General features: G+C 36.4%; 2 protein-coding genes across 2 annotated transcripts; one reads left to right on the top strand and one right to left on the bottom strand.

Moving 5' to 3' along the window:
- The first annotated feature begins 285 nt into the window (after positions 1-285).
- Positions 286-3,935, top strand: LOC112514680 (transcription factor ILR3-like). Its single transcript, XM_025121275.1, has 5 exons — positions 286-565; positions 1,390-1,452; positions 2,903-2,980; positions 3,069-3,231; positions 3,534-3,935. The coding sequence occupies exons 1-5, from the start codon at positions 420-422 to the stop codon at positions 3,795-3,797; spliced, it is 714 nt and encodes a 237-aa protein (XP_024977043.1). The 5' UTR covers positions 286-419; the 3' UTR covers positions 3,798-3,935.
- A 1,171-nt stretch (positions 3,936-5,106) lies between these two features.
- Positions 5,107-16,277, bottom strand: LOC112514301 (autophagy-related protein 18f). The gene is made up of 8 exons (XM_025120673.1): positions 15,496-16,277; positions 13,029-13,493; positions 12,367-12,741; positions 10,823-11,059; positions 9,046-9,882; positions 8,478-8,644; positions 6,762-7,127; positions 5,107-5,349 (listed from the first exon to the last, which is right to left on the bottom strand). The coding sequence occupies exons 1-7, from the start codon at positions 15,700-15,702 to the stop codon at positions 6,764-6,766; spliced, it is 2,652 nt and encodes an 883-aa protein (XP_024976441.1). The 5' UTR covers positions 15,703-16,277; the 3' UTR covers positions 5,107-5,349; positions 6,762-6,763.
- Positions 16,278-19,745: the final 3,468 nt, after the last annotated feature.

Here is a 19,745-nt window from a genome sequence, read left to right as displayed (position 1 = left end):
TGTTTACTTCTAAACTTGATACATATTTATAGTGTTTTGGATACAAAAAATACCAAAAAAAAGGGCTAGAAACGGCTACGGAATTAAACTCTAACGGCTAGTTTTGGCTGGGCCGGTTTGGGCCTATAGGCTTCTAATCATATCCAAATTGGTCGTGGGCTGTAACCCGTAACCGATGGCTAAGCCCAAACGATGACGTATTAACGTGCACTACCGGACCCGGTGACGCCGTAACGCCGTGAACGGTGGACTTCTGTGATCGACTTAATTAAATACATGAACAACCAACCAACACCATCTCCCCCAATCTTCTCACCGGAGAATAACCAACGCCGGCGAGATATTCAGATCCTACCTACTTTCTCTATTTCTCGGTACATTCCCGTTGGAAATTCTTTGGTTGTGTGTATCTTTCGGCGATGGTTTCTCCGGAGAACACGAATTGGATCTACGATTATGGATTGATTGATGATATTGCGGTTCCCGTTGGTAATCTCCTCACTCCGGCTTGTGTATCCAGTTGGCCCATGCAGGCTGCGTTGAATGGTTCAGCTTCTAACCCTTGGTATGTGTGTTTTCGTATTGGATTTAGTAATTGTATAATTGACCTAATTTGCTTGATCGAAATTGAGAGACTCGATCTAACGTTAAATATAGGGGTTTTCAGTTTTCGTGTGCCAGTGTTACACTTGGAAGAAATTTATGGTTCTTTTCGTTGTTTTAGGTTTAGCTTCTGCAATTGGTTATGCAATTTATTGAAATTATGCAAAGATATTGAAACGCGGATGGTGTCTTGATTTTAGATTGGAGGATTTAACAATTGATGTTCTTCATCAATGTTTTGATTCTAGTTTCATGAAGATCTTCTTGTTTAACTACTTTTTTCTTAGAACTTTTAGTATAGTTCTATGATGTTACTGGCTTGTGAAATCCGAAAGGCAGATTGGTATATTAAAATTATTCCTAATCTTCTTCATCCGAGTATTCGTTATTTTTTGATCTTTTTTTGAGTTTCTATCTGCTAATTGGGGAATTGGGATCCACTGGTTGAATTTAGAGCCTTGAGCTTAACGAGACTCACAGCTTATTTGGTCAGCTATACCAGACTGTTTGGTGGTGGCTTAATAGAAAGTGGTTTATTCAGTAAGCTCCTAAGAAAGCCAAGTTTTTTCCAAACCTGTTCCTCCCGGTTAAAAAACACGCTCCTTTCATCCATAAGAAACCCTTCCAAACAAAAATCTTCCCAGTCTACACAGACAGATTAATCCACACAGGACTTAATGGTAAACCAACCAAACAGCCCCTTGGATATTTACGCCTACTCATACTGTTTTCTCTTTCACTTTGTTTACTCATATCTTCATCATGCCTAATCAATCCTGCTTACAGTGTGGAACCAGATGGCTCACTTGTGGATGCAGATGGCTACAAGGAAACTGGTTCAAAAAAGAGGTAATTATTACTCGTCATTTCTGCTCGTTCACACACTTTTCACTAGCCAGGGATCTTCATGGAAACAAAAGCTCTACTCCTCGGGTAGAGTCATGGACTCATGGTATGCATACATCTTACACCCCCTACCCCCACCTCTGGGTGGCACATACCAGGGGCAGACCCACGTGGATTGATACGGTGGCACAGACCATCTCCTCATAGTTACGTAAGGGGAAAATATTATGTTTATGAAGGGTACCACTGTATTGTTTGGCTGGATGCATCAATATAGTTTTTGAAACTGAAATGTTAACACAAGACTTTAATGGCTAAGATGGTAAATGCTCCTGCCTTTGTACAAAATTCCCATGTTCGAGTCCCAGAGTCGTCAAATTTGTTGTTTTTAGCTTAAATTTTAGTGTTCTTTTTATATACCTTTTGTGTTTTAAAAAATACATGTAGACCGGACTCGAACATGGTCTTTTCTAGTTAAGGCCAAGGAACCAATTAACAGATCTATACTAATATTCTGAAGAAAGAAATTAGACTTTTTTTTAATAGTCAAATTGTGCCAACTTGAAAAAATTTCTGGGTCTGCATCTGCACATACTAGTTCATTTGGTTTGGTTTACTTTTAAGCTTGTGTGAATATATCCCTTTATGGATAGTTGTGGAAGGATTTGTTATCGGTTAGAGAAATAGGCTAAGAGTGTTATAGTTTTGTGTTACTACGGGTTGGGGATCCTTTTTGAAGAAACTATGTTAGCATTTATGTACGGGTCTTCTTCTTCCCACTTTGATTTGCTTGCGATGTAGTCACAAACTTATTTCATCGAATAATTGTATAAGCCAAAAAAATAAGGAAAATCAATTTAGAGTGCCGGAGAAGTTTCCATAGTCGATGCACATATGCTTAGCTTGTTTTGCATCAAGACTTATACTTCATCACTCATAGGAGCTACAACATACAAAACTGTATTTTTCCATTAAATATAGCTGGAAATGTCACCTGCAATTCCATGTCGTCCTTTTAGGAAGTTTTCGGTATGTGGGACAGGACGGGACAATACAAAACTTCTTGTCCCACCTTTGGTATGACATTGGAGTACAAGACCGGAGTGGGACAAAAAGGCATTTTTTCTGTCCCACCAAAATAAGTGGAACAAAAATGAGGGAGACAAGGCAAGATTGGTAAATTATTAATTTCTAAACTACCTTTGTGGCCATGTCAAATTAAAACCCTAAACCTTCTACAATTTTTTCACCTGCCTATCTCACTCTCGCCCGTACTGTCTTGTCTGCATACCAGACGCACCCTTAAGTGTTGATGTTGCATTGTATCACGATATCTAGATGTGATCAAACAAACTTTGGGCAAGACTTCTTGCACGTATTTACTTGAATTGATGAGAAAAAAGTAGCCATCTTTCGGTTTTAATTTGTCATTTTGGATTCTCGTGTTCAACAGGGGCAGGGCTGACCCTGGCAGTAGTACAAGCTCCAAAGCATGCCGAGAAAAATTGAGGAGGGATAAGTTAAATGACAAGTATGCCACACTCTTTGCATTATGCACCCCTTCCCCCCCAACCCCTCCCCCTCTATCTCTCTCATGTTAACAATATGACGACTTTTAGGTTTGTCGAATTGGCTTCGATCCTTGAGCCTGGGAGGCCCCTTAAAACCGATAAGGCTGCTATTTTGGTTGATGCTGTGCGGATGGTGACTCAACTACGAACCGAAGCCCAGAAACTGAAAGACTCGAGTTCAGATCTCCAGGAGAAAATCAAAGAGCTGAAGGTGATCTCAATACCATTTTATTTTTTTTGATAGGGAAAAATGCAACAAAGTTTGCCTTGATTCCTATTCAGTATAACATTTTTTTTCTCACTCAATGATACAAAGTTTTTAAATTTCTTATTTTGTATCCATTTTGACCGCTTACCTGCTAATCTTGTAACATTTGATGGCGTGGATGTCAAGTTTATCATCCACTTCATCATAACACTAAATAGAAACTAAAGAAACTTTGTTATATTTTGATGCATTTTGCGCTATTTAGCTACTATGACCCCGGATTTATGGATTCTTGTTGTGTGAAGTCTGAGAAGAACGAACTACGGGATGAAAAGCAGAGGCTAAAAGCCGAGAAAGAGAAGCTCGAACAACAAGTTAACTCGATGAACACCCAACCGAGCTTCATGGCTCCACCACCTGCTGCATATCCAGCTGCAGCCGGAGGCCAAGCGATGGGCAATAAGTTGGTTCCTATTATTAGTTATCCAGGAATGGGTATGTGGCAATTCATGCCGCCAGCCGCTGTCGATACATCACAGGATCATATGCTTCACCCACCAGTGGCTTAATTTGACAATCAAGCAGTTTGTTTGTCATTCCTTTGACTCTTTTTAGGTTTTCTGTGTGTAATTTGAAGTTGTTGACGATATATGGTATCATACCTTTTAAGTTATACCAATTAAAATATTCAATGTTTATGTTTGCTATTTGTTGGTTTATGGGTGTTCCTAAATTCAAGAAAGAATAAAAATCCCTTTATGGCCACGAATGTTCAAATGCGGTGACTCCGGGCCATCTGCAAAGCAGGTGGTCGTCCTAGGATTAGTCGACTCGCATAGCGGGTTGGATATTCAGGTTAATCAAAAAAATAATATTTATGGGTGTGTTTGGATTGGATAAGATATGATAGAACCGGGATCATTGTTCCTAAATCCTTGCGAGAACATGCCAACCTGGGGTGGGGTTTGGGAGGAAAGACGTATACAGACTTGATCTTTACTGTAAAAAGTATTTCAGATTTGTTTCAAAAGACAACCCTAAAGTCACTAAATTGCATTTCTTAGGCAGGACATGACAAAAACTGTGTTTTGCGTTTGACATGACATTACACTGAAATATGACAACTGAGTCGAACAAAACACGTTTTTGTCCCACCAAAATAAGCGGAATAAAAAAGGGAAAAAGATGAGGCAGAATTTGTAAATTATTAAACTACTCGTTTCAGTTAAATATAGTTTAAATCTCCGATAGGTAATACAAAATCCACAGATTGGTGTAGATTTTGGTAAAAATAATAAATCTATCTTGATGGTAACCTCTCATATCTTATACCAGAATGTAAGATTTAAACATTCCTTTTCATCTTTTCTTATCGGTATAAAATTTAGTACAAACGAATAGCATTACACATTTTTGGTGTGATACTATTCATTACACAAAATTTGATGTCCACATTAAAGTAATTTGGGGTCAAATTTGGTCATTAAGAACTATTTACCAAATGCTTACCAGATAAATACTTACCATTAAAAATCACCACTCACTTGTTGTCAAGTAATATTACTAGCCATCAAAATGGATTGTTTATAAACGTCTCTTATACGATAAGTGCTAACCAAATAAGAGTATTCTTCCTCACTTAGCAGGTAGGATTCTCGATATTTGACATGATGTCTCGATATACATCTGGTGTAAGATTGATGTCCCGTTAAAGACGGTCTAAAGATCGAGGTGAAATGAAATAAAATTATTTCATCACATTCGACTTCATCTTCAGTACCGGCTCAGAAGGGTCGGTAATGTACGCTAAAAACATGTAGTTGCTTCTTATCGCACCATACTCTTTAAAACCCGAAAAAAGACTAAGAAAAAACAAATGAACAAACATAAAAACATCTTGAAACCAAAAGAGTTGCAAATGATGCTACTATCCACATCATTACAATTCATTATTCAAGATTATTTGAGTTTTATTTACACAAGTCATCGGAACAACAAACTTTCGACACAATCCCAAATCCAAGTAAAGACCTCACCGGGATTCACTCTTCTTTATATTAGGAACCATCGTAAGGATGTAAATACCCGTAACAATAAAATAAGACACTGCACAATGCACACCTGCAAAGCGAACACAAGGCACAAACTGTATTAGCAACTGTATGTTCTTTTATTAAATCAACCCCGGTACGAATCCTGCCATATACATATACGCTTGTAGCCACTGGGAGATTTATATCAGGGCTGTGAGCGAAGCTTACAATAACTAGTCGAGATCACCCATTTCCACACAAAAAAACTAATGTACTTTTAGGGTGCGTTTGGTAAAAAACTTGTTCTCCTAAATTTGGGGCGACACTAGACAGGGATCGGATAGAACCAGAGTGGGGCAAAAATGCATCTTCATTGTCCCACTAAATTAGATGGAACAAAAATCAGGAAGATAAGACAAGATTTGTAAATTACTAGACTACTCATTCCAAATTAAAACCTTCATTAATTCTTTCACACGCCTACCGTGCCGTTAGCATAACAAACAGACAGCACTGGATTGGCTAGAATGAGGTAGACAGGTGAAAGAATTCTGGATGGTTTAGAGTTTTAATTTGACAAGGGTAGTTCAGTAATTTACCAATCTTGCTTCATCTCCCTGATCTCATTCCACCTTTTTAGGTGGGAAAGAAAAAGTGTAATTTTGTCTCACTAGGTCCAGTCCTATCCTAGCCCGGCCACCAAACGTAAGATAACAAATTCTTGTACCATCCTTACTTGCATACCAAACATACCGGTCCATCCGGCAAAAAGTATACAAGAGTTAATGGCTTATCAAATAGCGAGTTTAGCGGTAATAAGCAAGGTTCTAAATAGCTTGAGGTGTGGTGTGGTGAGGCAGCAAGGTCAAGCCTTTAGAATGTTTTTCAAGGCGTGACTTGTGGCGGCAAATCTTTATATCATATATAAAATTATATACATAGAGGGAGGTTCAGGGGAGAACCCCAAAAAAATGAAAAACTAAGGAACGCTCAGGTAACCATTCATCTGCATAGTATACATGTGCATACAAGTAATTGAAGTTTTTTCTTGGTTTTTATGCACATTTGCATACCGTCTAGATAAACGGCTCAGCTTTTCATTTTTCGGGATTCTCCCCTAAACCTCCGTCTATATATATATATATATATATATATATATATATGTGTGTGTATGTATGTATGTATGTATGTATGTATATGTATGTATATATATATATATATGTATGTATGAACATATGTTCTCTACTATTACTCAATGAATCAATGATAACAAGTCAAGTTATATATATTAAAAACTAACAAATAAGATATTGAAAAGGTAAGTAAAATCAAATATCATGTTACAAAAACTGCGTATTACGCCATGGCGTGCCACAGGCTTAACGTGGCGTGAGACACAAGCCATGAGCCATGAGACGGCATGGTGGCTGCTGCAGCGAGCCTTTTAGAACAATGATCGTAAGCAAATAGTGACTTTTTAAAGCTCTAAAAGAAACTTACCTCTAATCAAACTCGTCGCCTTGATCTTCATATTGGTTTTCCAGTTTCTGACCTATGTTATTATTTACAAGCTCCGTTTGGGTCTCACTCAACGAGCATTCTCTATTATCTACAGTCTCAAATCGAGTAGGAAATATACGGCTGATGTCGGTATTTACAAAGCCATTGGTATCTTCATTTGGCATTTCACGAGCATCCTCCCCAGTTTCTTCATCGCCATTTTCAAGTCCAACTGCTGTAACAACAGCATCTGGTGTTGAGTATATAGGATCGCAGCTGCTCTCAAGTGAAATCTTATCATGGTCTTGCGTCCCAGAGGAGTGATAAGGAGTGCCCATGTTGCTGTTGTGATCTAAAGAAAAAACCCTGGATGAAAAGAAAATAAAGTTTAAAGGGTCTGTTTGTTAGCAGCTTAATGGGACTCGTAACATATTCCGTCAGCTATACATGACTGTTTGGTAGTGGTTTAATGATATAGAAAGTTCCTTATTCAGTAAGCTTTTAGGGGGGAGCCTTATACAGAAAGCCAAGTTTTTTCCCAAACCTGCCCCTCTCAAAAAAAAACACGCTTATTCCATCTATGAAGAAACCCTTCCAAACAAAAACCTTCTCAATCTATATGGACAAACTACTCCATACAGGAATTAATCCAAACAGCCCCTAAGCTGAATTGGGGGTTAGAAGAATAAGCTCAGAAACATTAAAAGTACTGCTTCTGATCAAAACTGTGACTAAAGATCGTGATCTTACTAAAACTTCGCCATAACTAATAATCTTGAGAGTGCATTTGGTACACAGACAGGACATGACTAGACAGCCACGAGAGCGAGGTAGGCTTGTGGATAGTTTTTGGGTTTTAATTTGGTAAGGGTAGTTTAGTAATTTACCAATATCATCCTATCTCCCGATTTCTTGTTCCACGTATTGTGGTGTGACAACAATTTGAATTTTTTGTCCTACTCTATCCTGTCCTATCCAAATCTCAAGGTGCGCCAAACAAGGGACAAGTTTTTGTCTCATCATTTCCCATTTGATCCCACATACTTTCTCCTGTATATGCATCGAAACTTCCCCTTCCCCCTCAAGGGCTCTTTTGGAGATTGATCTGGAGGTCCACATATTTTCACATGGTATCAGAGCCAAGGTTTTCCCCCCTAGGAACCTGACACTCTCGCTAGCCCCCTGTCGACACTTTCGCTGTGTCCATCTAGCCTCAGTTGGAGGGGGTGTGTTGGGAGTCCCACATCGGTTAGACTTGGACCATTTATCATGTATATATGTTGGAAATCCTCCCCTTTCTCCTCAAGTGCTCTTTTGGAGATTGCTCTGGGGGTCCCACATATTCTCACAAGGGTCAATAAGTAACAGCCAGAGACCTTGATCTTACAACCTGAAGTTTTACGAAAACAGACACTCTACCCCCTCAAAGTAGAGGTAAGGTGTGTTTACATCTTGCCCTCCCCAGACCCTACTTAGTGTGGCACTTACTTGGTTTGTTTGGTTTGGTTTGGTTTTGTAGCAAATAGACTATTTTAACCTTCAAACCCACAAAAAGAGAATAAAAGTTCCTAGGTACCGTAGCTTCATTTTCTAACAATTCAACCACTTCTAAGAATATTCCTGGAACTAAAACAGAAGTTTTAACCGAGACCATATATAGAATTATACACCATTAGAGTAAGGGTTTGTGAAAAACTCTCGTATATACATGCATACCTTGTTGTTTGAACTTTGGGTCCTTGAAGATGATCAATAGCTGGAACCAAGTATCTAGACCTGGCTTCAATTGTGTGGGCTGGGATCTTCTCTATCTCAAATTCACCATTTGACTTATTTACCCCATCCATTATGATATGATCCATCATTAAAGACTGAAAGTATACCTGCCAAGAATCAATAGGAATATAAGGAACTCGGTTAGTAATGGAAGGATCATTGGCCCAGCAGTATCGGTGTTACCAGTAGATCCCAACCTCCCTAGACTGTGTGAAAGTTTCGCCATATATATAAGATCAGGTTCAGGGGAGAACTACAAAAAGTTGAAAAACGGAGGAACACCCTCGTAACTGTTCATTTGGATGGTATGCACATGTGCATACAAGTAATTTTGAAGGCAATTTGTTCGGTATGCACATGTGCATAACATGTACACGTGCATAAAAACCAAGAAACAATTTCAATTACTTGTATGGACATATGTATATCGTTTAGATGAACAGTTACCGGGGTGTTCCTCAGTTTTTCACTTTCCAAAAAAAGTAGAAAATATGTATTTAGCTTATACCTGTGATCTTGCCCACAATGAAATATGCGATTGGTGCATCTGTAATTCAGCTTCACAAATATACACATGATTCCTTTCCTCAAAACTAACATTTTCTTTTTTGACTTTACTCGTACCATCAAAGAAATCTTTATTCTCATTTTCAGTTCTTTCGGGGAATACTTTCCTGCTGTCTGTATGTCCATTATCACCATAAATGTCGACATTTTCTTCTCGCTCCCTTCTGTTCTGTTTATGACAGAGGTTCCACTTCTGAATTGGCTCAACAATCAATCTTGAATCATGATCAGAAGAGAATTCATAACCATTGTTTGATCCCGACATTACGGCTACAGAATCTACCTCAGATGATAAACGCAATGCATATTGTATCACACAACCCGAAGATGAAAAAACCAGCATGTGGTACTTTGGCATCATGGAACTTAAATCTGCACCCAGATTGTTACTTCTGCATTTATGGAATGTAGAGGCAATAACCCCGGATGACGAATTCATCCAACCAGATGCAGCTACAGCAGCCCCAGATACCACAGTTCTCCAGCCACTATTTCCGCTTCTTATTCTGCTGACAGCAGAGAGTGTAACTGGAGGACCAAAAGCACAAAGATTCTGTTGTTTACGCATCGGTGGACCTGAACCAGAAAACCCGAACTCTGGAGGTTTATTGATGGCATCAGAATTGAACCCCCCATTGCTAGTAGTTAAAGATTCTTCGGCAGACTGTATATTAACTGGCCCCCCTGATGGAGATATAGAAAATAGATGGCTGGTGCCTCTAGAAGAACTTATCATAATCCAACGGCTGTCCACACTGAAACTTATGTCCTGTATAACCTGATTCATGTTGCATAAATATAAGCAAGATTTTAAAAGGCGGAATTGGACCTTGAGGCGTTTTCCCTCAACGAGGCAACGCATAAGCCTCGAGGCAGAAATATATATACGCCAAAATATGTATATATACTACACAAATATATATATATATACATTTATAAACAATATATATATGATATTAAATTACTAAGGGTGCTTGTTCAGTTCTTGACAAAGGAAAGAGTGAAACCATGTGATAGGCAGAGAGGGTGCGAAAAAATTGATTGCTTGGAGGAAGTGGAAGGGTCAAACCACACTTTTTGATTTGAGGAGAGAGTACTAGCTTTTTAATTTCAAAATATTAAAAAAACACATTGGCGCCACTGGGCTTTGGCTTTTATTTTTTTAAAATAAAGAAAGGCATTTATACTATAAAAAAAAGTACTACTACTACTACCATAAAGCTTATAAAAAGCCAAAAAAACATTACTAAAGCAGATCATCTGAGGCGTACGCCTCGACACCGCCTCACTTTAACCAAGGAGTAAGCCTCGTCCAGGGTCCAAGAGGTGCCGCCTCAGGTGTGGTTTTGGGCCGCCTCACCTCAACATGCGGTTTTGGAGTTTTTAACCTTTTTTCTCCAAAAGATCCTCCAAAATGGAGAAAGTAGAAGAAAGAGGATAAAAATCTCCAACTTTGGAGAACTCTTCAAGATTATATGTTGAAGAGATAGAAATATTTTTTATTCTTCCCACCAATGAAGTTGATCATATCATCATTTCGTATAAAGTTTATTGGGATATTAAATCTTTTGAATATTAATAATATACTTTATGTTAAAATCTCCAAAATGGAGAAACTGTTGGAGATTAATATAATTGTTTTTTGAAGATTTTAACTGTTGTTTCTAAATTTTAAAGGAAGTATAGAGAATCTGTTGGAGATGCTTTAAGTCTCTTACCGCATTTGTAAAACCCCGTTGAAGCCTGTAAAGGTGTACATAAGACGCATCGTTTTCAGATCCAGATGAGCTACATGAAATCCCCGGCATAATACGGAAAACATTGAAGTTATGACCATAAACCGAAGCTGTCACCAACAAGGTACCACTGGGATCAAAACATAATGATGCAATTGGACTGTCGTGTGCTTTAAACTGAGCAATTACTGATTTGCTGATAACATCTCTAACTATCACCTGGCAAATAAATAGGTGTTATTCCCAAGCAAATAAATTACAATAAATATGCTTACTCAAGTATCATGATGTTACTTATGTTATGATAATGCTTAGAGACTAGTTAGCAGTTTAATGAGCTTAATGGGCTCACAGCTTATTTCGTAAGCTATACATGACTGTTTGGTAATGGCTTAATGATATAGAAAGTGGCTTATTCAATAAGCTTCTAGGGAGGAGCTTTATGAAGAAAGCCAAGGTTTTTCCCAAACCTGCCCCTCCCAATAAAAAAATATGCTCTTCCATATATGAGAAAACCTTCCCAATCTCTATAGACAGATTAATCCACACAGACAGCTTTATCCATATAGGACTTAATGGAAAACCAACCAAACAACCCCTTACCCTTAGTTAACAAAAAAGGGAAACATGTAGAACAACAACTAATTGATACCTTGGTAGGGTGAGCATAAGAAGTCATTTCATCATAGAGTGAAGCATTCTCAAATGAAAACCTTCTTTTATCTTCTAAGGTCCAATTTTTGCTGCTCTACAAGGGTGTGTTTGGTATGTGAGACAGAACAAAACAGAAACTTGTTGTCCAATGTCTAGCACGACTTTAAACCGTGATATGACGGTCCTGAGTAGGGAGAAATATGCATTTTTTTCCTCCCAGGAAAATAAAAAGAACAAAAATCTGAAAGGTTGGACAAGATTGGTAAATTACTAAACTACACATGTCAAAATTAAATCCCAAAAACCTTCCACAATAGTTCCACCCGCCAACCTCACTCACGCCCGTCATTTCCAGTTCCATCAGCATACCATACATGCCCTAAGTAACTCACATGAATGACATGGATTACACATTGCAAACTATTGCTAACTCATCTACGCTTTCTTAGTTACTTTCTTTCCATGCCATTGTTGTCGTTGTTCTCTCTAACAATCAAATTTGTTGGAAACCAATGAGAAACAGGATTTGATTTAATAAATGTTGATACTTTTAACTCCTCTCATGAAAAGCCAAAGCAAATCACTCGATCAGAATATTAGTATATAACCATCAAAGTGACCGTTTTACTTCACTACTACAAAAAATAACATTTCAATGATGCTAGAGCAGATGGGTCAGTGAAATTATGAAAAAAGAAAGAGCTATTGATATTTCTAAACTCGTGCACTAACCTAAACAAACTTGGGTTTGGTAAGTAAAGAACACTAAGTCACTAACACATCAACAAGAAGTAAAATATAAATTAATTACAAAAGCTCTATGGGAAGAAAGAAAATTTCAGAGAAGGATACTTATAAAGAAAAATACGTACCATTCCAACATTCTCTGCATCAGGTAAACGGCTGTTAGGTGTTCCATGTTCCTTCAATCCAGGGTATAGCTTCTTATAACCAATATCCCCAAGAGTAACAATTCCTACAGCAAGCTGCTTGCTTGATTGTTTTGCATAGTGCRCAACAATGCTCCCATTTGAACCAGAGGCCGCAAAAGTTCTTGAGTGAGTAAGATGTTGTGGGCTCACACGGGTATTTGGCAATGCAACAGCACTACCACTGTAAGCAATCCATCTAGGACCAACAGCAAGAGGCCCCAAGCCTATATTTTCAAATCTTGTGGAGCTCGTTACTATAGGATTTGTGAGGATAGTGTACTCCCTTTCTAAAGTTGCAACGTCAAAACAATGTACCTGTAATGCATATGCATAAAACTAGATGTTCATAGAAGACAAAAGCAGCGTGGCTAAAAAAATGAATGAGAAGCAAACAAACCTGTAAACTAAACCAAATGACCGCAATATATCCCAAAATGATGGTGAGATATCCCAAAATGAAGGTGGGGTCCGGGTACACAGACCAGACCTGACCTCTACCCCACAGAGTAGAGCAGCTTATCGTGAAGACCCCGGCTCGTGCAAAGTGAGTGGTAGTAAAGGATAAAGATTGCTCAATGAATTGCAGAAAAAGCAAAACGAACCTGTGCGGCTTGTAAAACAGCAACAATGCGGGAACTGCATCTTACTGAGTAAACAACTGATCTGAACTTCAACTCTTTTATGTAAGATTGAGATTTTAATGAATAGAACCAGACTACAGTAGGCACAAAACCACCATTTAGTTGACCATAACCATTTTTTATGTTACCATTGCTAGAAATGGTTGGCCCACCCTGAGCATTTCCACCTGCAGAAAAGGATCCATCGGCACAAATTACCAGTAGAGGACGACTGTTTGCATATTCAACTTGAGAATGCTTCAGCACGGTTGGTTTTGGTAGTATTTGCATGAAAGAAACAGCACCATCATATCGAGAGACTATGTTATGCACATTGTTTGCATCTTCAACATCCCACACTTGGAAACCAAACTGATATCCCAGCAAAAGCACTCGACGAGAGTTATCTCCCTCACATTCAAGTTTGTCAAACCCAGCCCAGAGCACCTGCATTTATAAAGCATAAAAACAGATACCATTTAAAACCAAGCCAAGTGAACCCAGCATATCAGTATATCCCACCCGAAGATGGGACTTGGGGGTTGAAATGAATGCATGCCCAATAAATGTGTCTTATTTCAATGTCATAACTTAAGTTTGTTGGTGCATTTATTTCATTCTTACAGAAGTTGCAAAAAAGGACTAATTGGCCAAGTGTTGACAATATCAAAACCTACACAGCTCTATATTAATCAAATCAATCTCTACAAAGTATTTAAGCCAAACAAAATTGTGAACAGTTTGAATCAAAAAGTTACGTTCAAGCAATCATTCGGGATATGTATATATACATAACCATGTTACAGAATCACAGAACAAAACAAAATAGGGTAAGGTTTAAGAGCCATCACAAATAGAATAGCTTTCATGATTATCAGATCAAATATCTCAAAATTGTTCATCAAAGCTTGGTTGAGCAAAATATCTTGATTGCTCTTAAGTTGAAACAACCTCGAGTTGGTTGGGTTCGTGTACAGCTCTGTGCATACTGTCAATAAATATGGTATGTCAGAATATTATTGCATCTTTATGCCAGTAAATGCTAGTTCCAAAAACGTTGTAACGTAACACTTTCTCAAGTTGGTATAAAGTAACTAAACGATAATTAATTTACATCTTTTTAGTACTTTGTAGTTTACATTTGCTCTTCTGTCAACTAAAAGAAAATTATATCCTGCTTATTGATAACCTAAAACTATCCTAAGCATATCTAATGCTTATATAGTTCAATAAATGCAATACAATTAATAACCTAAAGTAAATCACGACAAGATACAATGCACAATAATTAATTAACTGATGTAAATTCAACAAGAATAAAAAATCTCATAGGATAAGACATCAATGTCCAGAGGTCCAAAACAATCAATATCAAATCAATCATAAATTTATACCTAAACAAACAAATCAATGCCAATGCAACCGAACAATTCAGCTTTTCATTTGTTCCATAAACAACAAAAAGTTTCGACTTCCTAACTACCCAAAACGCTGGCCGGTAAATCACAGCAACCAAATAGTAATAAGTAACTTCTCTCTTGGACTCATAATTGGCAGCTCAAGAATCATAGATCACAACCACCATGAAACTTACTTTTTTCAGATAGAGAAATGGACATCATCGAACATGAGAATCATAAATATGCTAAGAATCTGAATCCATGAACCAACTATTTCATGAACTTTTCACAAAAAACAACCTCAAAAATATAATTGAATATTATTCATCATGAATACCATTGCAGTTTCATTATTCATGACCAATAACCCTAAAATAATATTAATGATATTCATCATGAATGACTCGTGAAAATTTGGTTCCCAAGTTCTCAATATATTAATGGTTCTTGTTCGAAACCACCCCTTGTCAAAATACTCTAAATACTTACTTTTTTCTACTTGTCCAATTTAGGGCAAGTTTGTTAGCTACTTAGCTACACAACTTATTCGGTCAGCTATATATGACTATTTGGTAGTGGCTTAATGATATAGAAAGTGGCTTATTCAGTAAGCTTCTAAGGGAGAACTTTATGCAGAAAGCCAAGTTTTTTCTCCAAACCTGCCCCTCCGAATTAAAAAACATGTTCCTTCCATCTATGAAAAAAACTCTCCCAAACTAAAATTCTCCCAATCTATACGGACAGAATAATCCACACAGACAGCTATATCCATACAGGACTTAATGAAAAACCAACCAAACAGACCCTTTGTTTCAATCTCTATTCTATATACTTAAAAGGCACTTATATTAAGTTATTTCTAAACTTATATGCTATAAATATGCTAACATGTTATGAATTCAGTTACATTGCACATTAGTTTTTGAGAACACAAAAAATGCTTTACATATGCAAAAAAAGGACCCTAATTCCAAATGTGGAAATTAACTTTTGACAAATAAAAGAACAATCTTGAACTCAATATATGTTTTACGAAAGTTTCAACTGACCTGATCAGGAACTGCATCAGTATCACGATCCACAATCGTGGATGCAGCTGAAGCTGCAGACCGAACAGTGGAAGCAACGGTGGATGCACCAGACGACACAATCCTCAAGTAGCTAGAAATCGAACGAAAAGATGTCGGAATAAACCCATTGTTACTGCCATTCCGACCACCACCACCTTGCCGTGGCTTCTGGTCAATCTTCCTCATCACCAGAACTAAGAAGAAGCAACAAAGTCTTCAAAAATTTATCCAATTCAATACCAGAATCCTTTGTTCTTCTGTTTTCTGCACTGATCATAACCTCAACCCTTCTTTCCTAATTTAAACCCAGAATTCGCGATTCAACTCACATATGTGTTGACCATCGATCTCCACACACCACAAACATCCAAAATTACTTCAACAACACAATCCGATTTCTTTACCCCAACCGCTTCCCGATACTGTTGAATACCTCAAATCGATCACGACAGAAACCAACAAATTCCAATCCCTCGACTAAAAAAACAACGAAGGATTTGTTCTAACTTGATATATTTACGAAGCAAAGAATTTCATAAACTAACACCACCAAAAAAAGACACCCAAAAGATTTATGCAATCAAATTCAAATTGTTAGGGTTTGGTAGGGCAAAACCGATGAAATGGAAAGACGTATACATATATATACATCTAAATCTAGGTATGTAAATGGATAATTATATGAAGAAGATTGAGGAATCCGATTGTAGTTGGGAAAGTTAACGAATTGAATTGAAATTTATGGAAGAAAGAAAAGACTCTTGGTTTACGGCATTGAATTGAAGAGACCGCCCCCACACGTATCGTTGGTTTTTAAGCTTTTCTTTCACTGTCCTTGTAAATCTCTCGAGGTTAATTTTTGTCGGCTCAATTTACATTTCTAGTCCCTATATTTTTCTTGTTTATTGTTTTGATATTGCTTATAAAAATAATTTATTGACTTATTTCAGTGTGACACCGATAATAAACACTTTAGAGTATTTGGATAAACAACTTATACTGATGCTAAACCGATAATAAAAAGTTTTTGAAGAAGTTAAATCATTCTAACTTATAATAAGTTAAAAAATACTTTTATAGAAAATCATAAGTTGTTTCAAATAAGTTATCCCAAACATATCCTCAATTTCACATTTCATCTTTCACACCAATTTATAAATCCAGGTGGGTATTTGAGTTTTTTTTTCTAAGACAAACCATTTATTACTGCCCAAAATGAACTTATAGAAAAACCGATAAATGTTCTACAAGCACCAGAACCAAACAAAAACAAAATAATCTGAAAACAAGGTTAAACCGAATTAAACCAGATAAAAAAAACAACAACAAAGATCACCCAAGATTAAAACTGAAACGTGAGCGACTAGAAAGACTCGTGACAGATAAGAGCATATCAAAAGTGGTGCAGTAAACCAAAGTCCCTGCGAAATACAACTTTTCCGCATTCTTCTCGAAATGCAACCATAAGAGCTAGTTTGCATATCTGGGAATAAAAAATCTACAGATAAAGATTTATTCCAAAAAAAACAACTTTTGTAAGATGTTTTTGAAATGGATGGAATATGTCTAACATATCTAAATTCAAATAAATTCAATTGTCATTAAATAATGTTGATCATTTGTTTGGCTGGTAAGAAACGAAATATAATCTATCAGGTGAATTATTATTACTCATATAAGTCTAGTCCATAATAGACTTATTCAAAAGATGTAACTGGTTGGGTATGACCTATCCTAGCCCGTGGTATTTCGAACCTGTTACAATCAACGGACTGTCTTGTTAAAACAGAAGTTTTCATACATCTAAAACAACCTGTATATAGAAACAAAATAAATAGTATTAGATGGCGTCTGATTCCCAAAATGTTCCTTAAGGAACTGATTATGGGAGGAAAAATAACAGAGGAGACTATAATGGGGTTTAATTAGGTTTGAGTTTGACCAGATGTATTTGAATGAAATTTGTCAATGAATTAAAATATATCTGGTTTGTAAAATACAAGTTCATAATTGAAATGAAAAACAGTAATAAATAGCCATAATTACCTTTTTATGGTAAACTTTTATGTAAATCTATGATTTAATGTGTAAAGGTATGTAAATCTGTCATTTAATACGTAGAATATGATAAAATTATCACTAATTAAAATTTCAGTTTTTAATGATATTAATTCATCTTAGCATTTTTTACTTTTCTTAATTTTATTTTATTACTTTTGAGCTTACACTTTCACATCGATAATACAAGAAAGGGCTAATAATGTATAGAAGATGGAGACGAGAGGGTTTTAGATGGAGCAAAATATATGGTGACGGGGTTGCGACCCCTGGTTCAGGTTTAGCCGTTTAAGTTTAGCTCAAACAGAGGATTTATTGTAGGCTGAGTGCATCGTAGGTTTGTAGTAATAAAGCTAGTTCGAGGGTCAGTTGCATATCTAGCAAAATCGGCAGAAGGACGTGAGGAAGGTCGAATAACATAAGATGCAATAAAGACGATATTGTGTCATCATCATGTCCGCCATTAACAACTCATACCGGCATTTGAAGCGTAAAGGCAAAATGGGTTTGAGTAGGCGTGTGCAGTAGTTGATTTGAATAATCAAAAAAAGACCATTCTCCTTATTAAATACGTTTACAAAACGAAATGGTCTATAAGAAGGTCACATGTGGAATTAAAGATGAACAGTTTATCTGAATGAAGGGTGTGGACCAGACTGTAACCACACAAGACCAAAAACTGGGAAAATAAAAGAAACTGAAAATCGAACCTATCTAAATCGGTTCAGTTTATAACCATTTCACTCCCGACCGTTTCGATCCTATACATAACTGTGAATCAAAATAATGAGTTGTTTTAATTTTGAAAACAAACCTAAACAGCAACGTTTCTAGTTTGAAAAAAAAAAACGGTTATTTGGATTGAATGGATTGTTCAATGAACCTAGCTTAATAAGAATCCTTACGAACCTAGCCAATATCGTTAATTTCAATCTGTTTTAGTTCGATCCCAATTTGATTTATCGATTTCGTCAATGTCACTGGTTAGTTATTACTGATTTGGATTTAAACTGGGCTAAATTTAAAATTCAATGGGCTTTCCATAGGAAAGGACGTATTCATGTCACATGGGGAAGATAAATCAACGAAAAAAATGAATATTATAAAGATATTTTTCACCACATAATTCCATTCACATATGAATATTTAGATTTTTGCAAATGGGTCGCATGATGTCATGATGAATATATTGTGCTAAGATGTTTGTTAGCGGGTTTTTGAGTAAATATTTATATATGGTAAATGTAACAAATAAACTCATATATCATCTTCATCTATGGTGATGTTTGAAGCTTTGATTTATTAGGAGGCCAAAGACTACGATACCGCTAAGTCAAATACCATTTGGTGAATAACATAAAATTTCTTGTTATAAAAAAATTGTATTAAAATGAACAAATTTTGCATATGTTCATAATAATATGTAATAGTTGAGTGAAAACCGTCTATCAATATAATGAACTTTTTTTAAATCACCAATTAACGTAACAAACTTTTCAAACTTCCCGTTTTGGAACTAAAAGTAATCATTGAAGTTACAAAACCTTCGATTAATGTAACGACCTTTAAGATCCGGTTATCCTGAACTAGGAATGTTAGAAGGCTTGTAACATTTAATTGACGATTTTGATTAATCGAAACAAATGCCAAGTATATTGACATATTTTGCCCCTGTAAAATATATCATCCAACTTATTATTGTCTTTGTCTCACCGGTGTCGTTGATCTACCATCGTTTCATCTCTCCGTCAATCAGTTATTTCCGTTGGTGATCTTCTTAGTTTTTTACTTTTCGTTGTAGTTTTTCGCAAATGCTTAACAACTTCCCGTACGTAGCTCGGTGGCTCATGGTTGCAAAACACAATGTTTCACACAAATTTCGCTAAAATCAAATTGGTTCGATTATTTTAAAACAAATTGCATTAAAATGAAATAAAATATGGTTTAATTATTATCGATGTAACGCATATTTTTTCCCATTCTTAAATTTTATTTTATACCCACTTTACATATTAATCCGTATTTCAACTCATGTGAACATAAAATGTGAAAATTAATAATATTGAGTTTTCCAAAACAAAAAAAAAAAAAACAAAACAAAAAAAAGAGAGGTCATATTCTGACTTCGTAATTCACATGATTCACAATATAACCATTAAGTTAATATCCAT

The sequence above is a fragment of the Cynara cardunculus genome, assembly GCF_001531365.2.
Source record: "Cynara cardunculus var. scolymus isolate 2C chromosome LG 6, CcrdV1, whole genome shotgun sequence".
In the NCBI taxonomy this organism is placed as follows: Eukaryota; Viridiplantae; Streptophyta; class Magnoliopsida; order Asterales; family Asteraceae; genus Cynara; species Cynara cardunculus.
The sequence above is the reverse complement of the archived record's forward strand: the minus strand, read 5'-3'. Positions and strand labels throughout refer to the sequence as shown.

Excerpts from the sequence above, each read along its gene's own strand:
- LOC112514680 (XM_025121275.1), top strand. The coding sequence starts at position 420 with ATGGTTTCTCCGGAGAACACGAATTGGATCTACGATTATGGATTGATT. Across the intron at positions 1,453-2,902 it reads GAAACTGGTTCAAAAAAGAG|GGGCAGGGCTGACCCTGGCA; the intron begins GTAATTATTACT and ends CGTGTTCAACAG. Across the intron at positions 2,981-3,068 it reads AGGGATAAGTTAAATGACAA|GTTTGTCGAATTGGCTTCGA; the intron begins GTATGCCACACT and ends GACGACTTTTAG.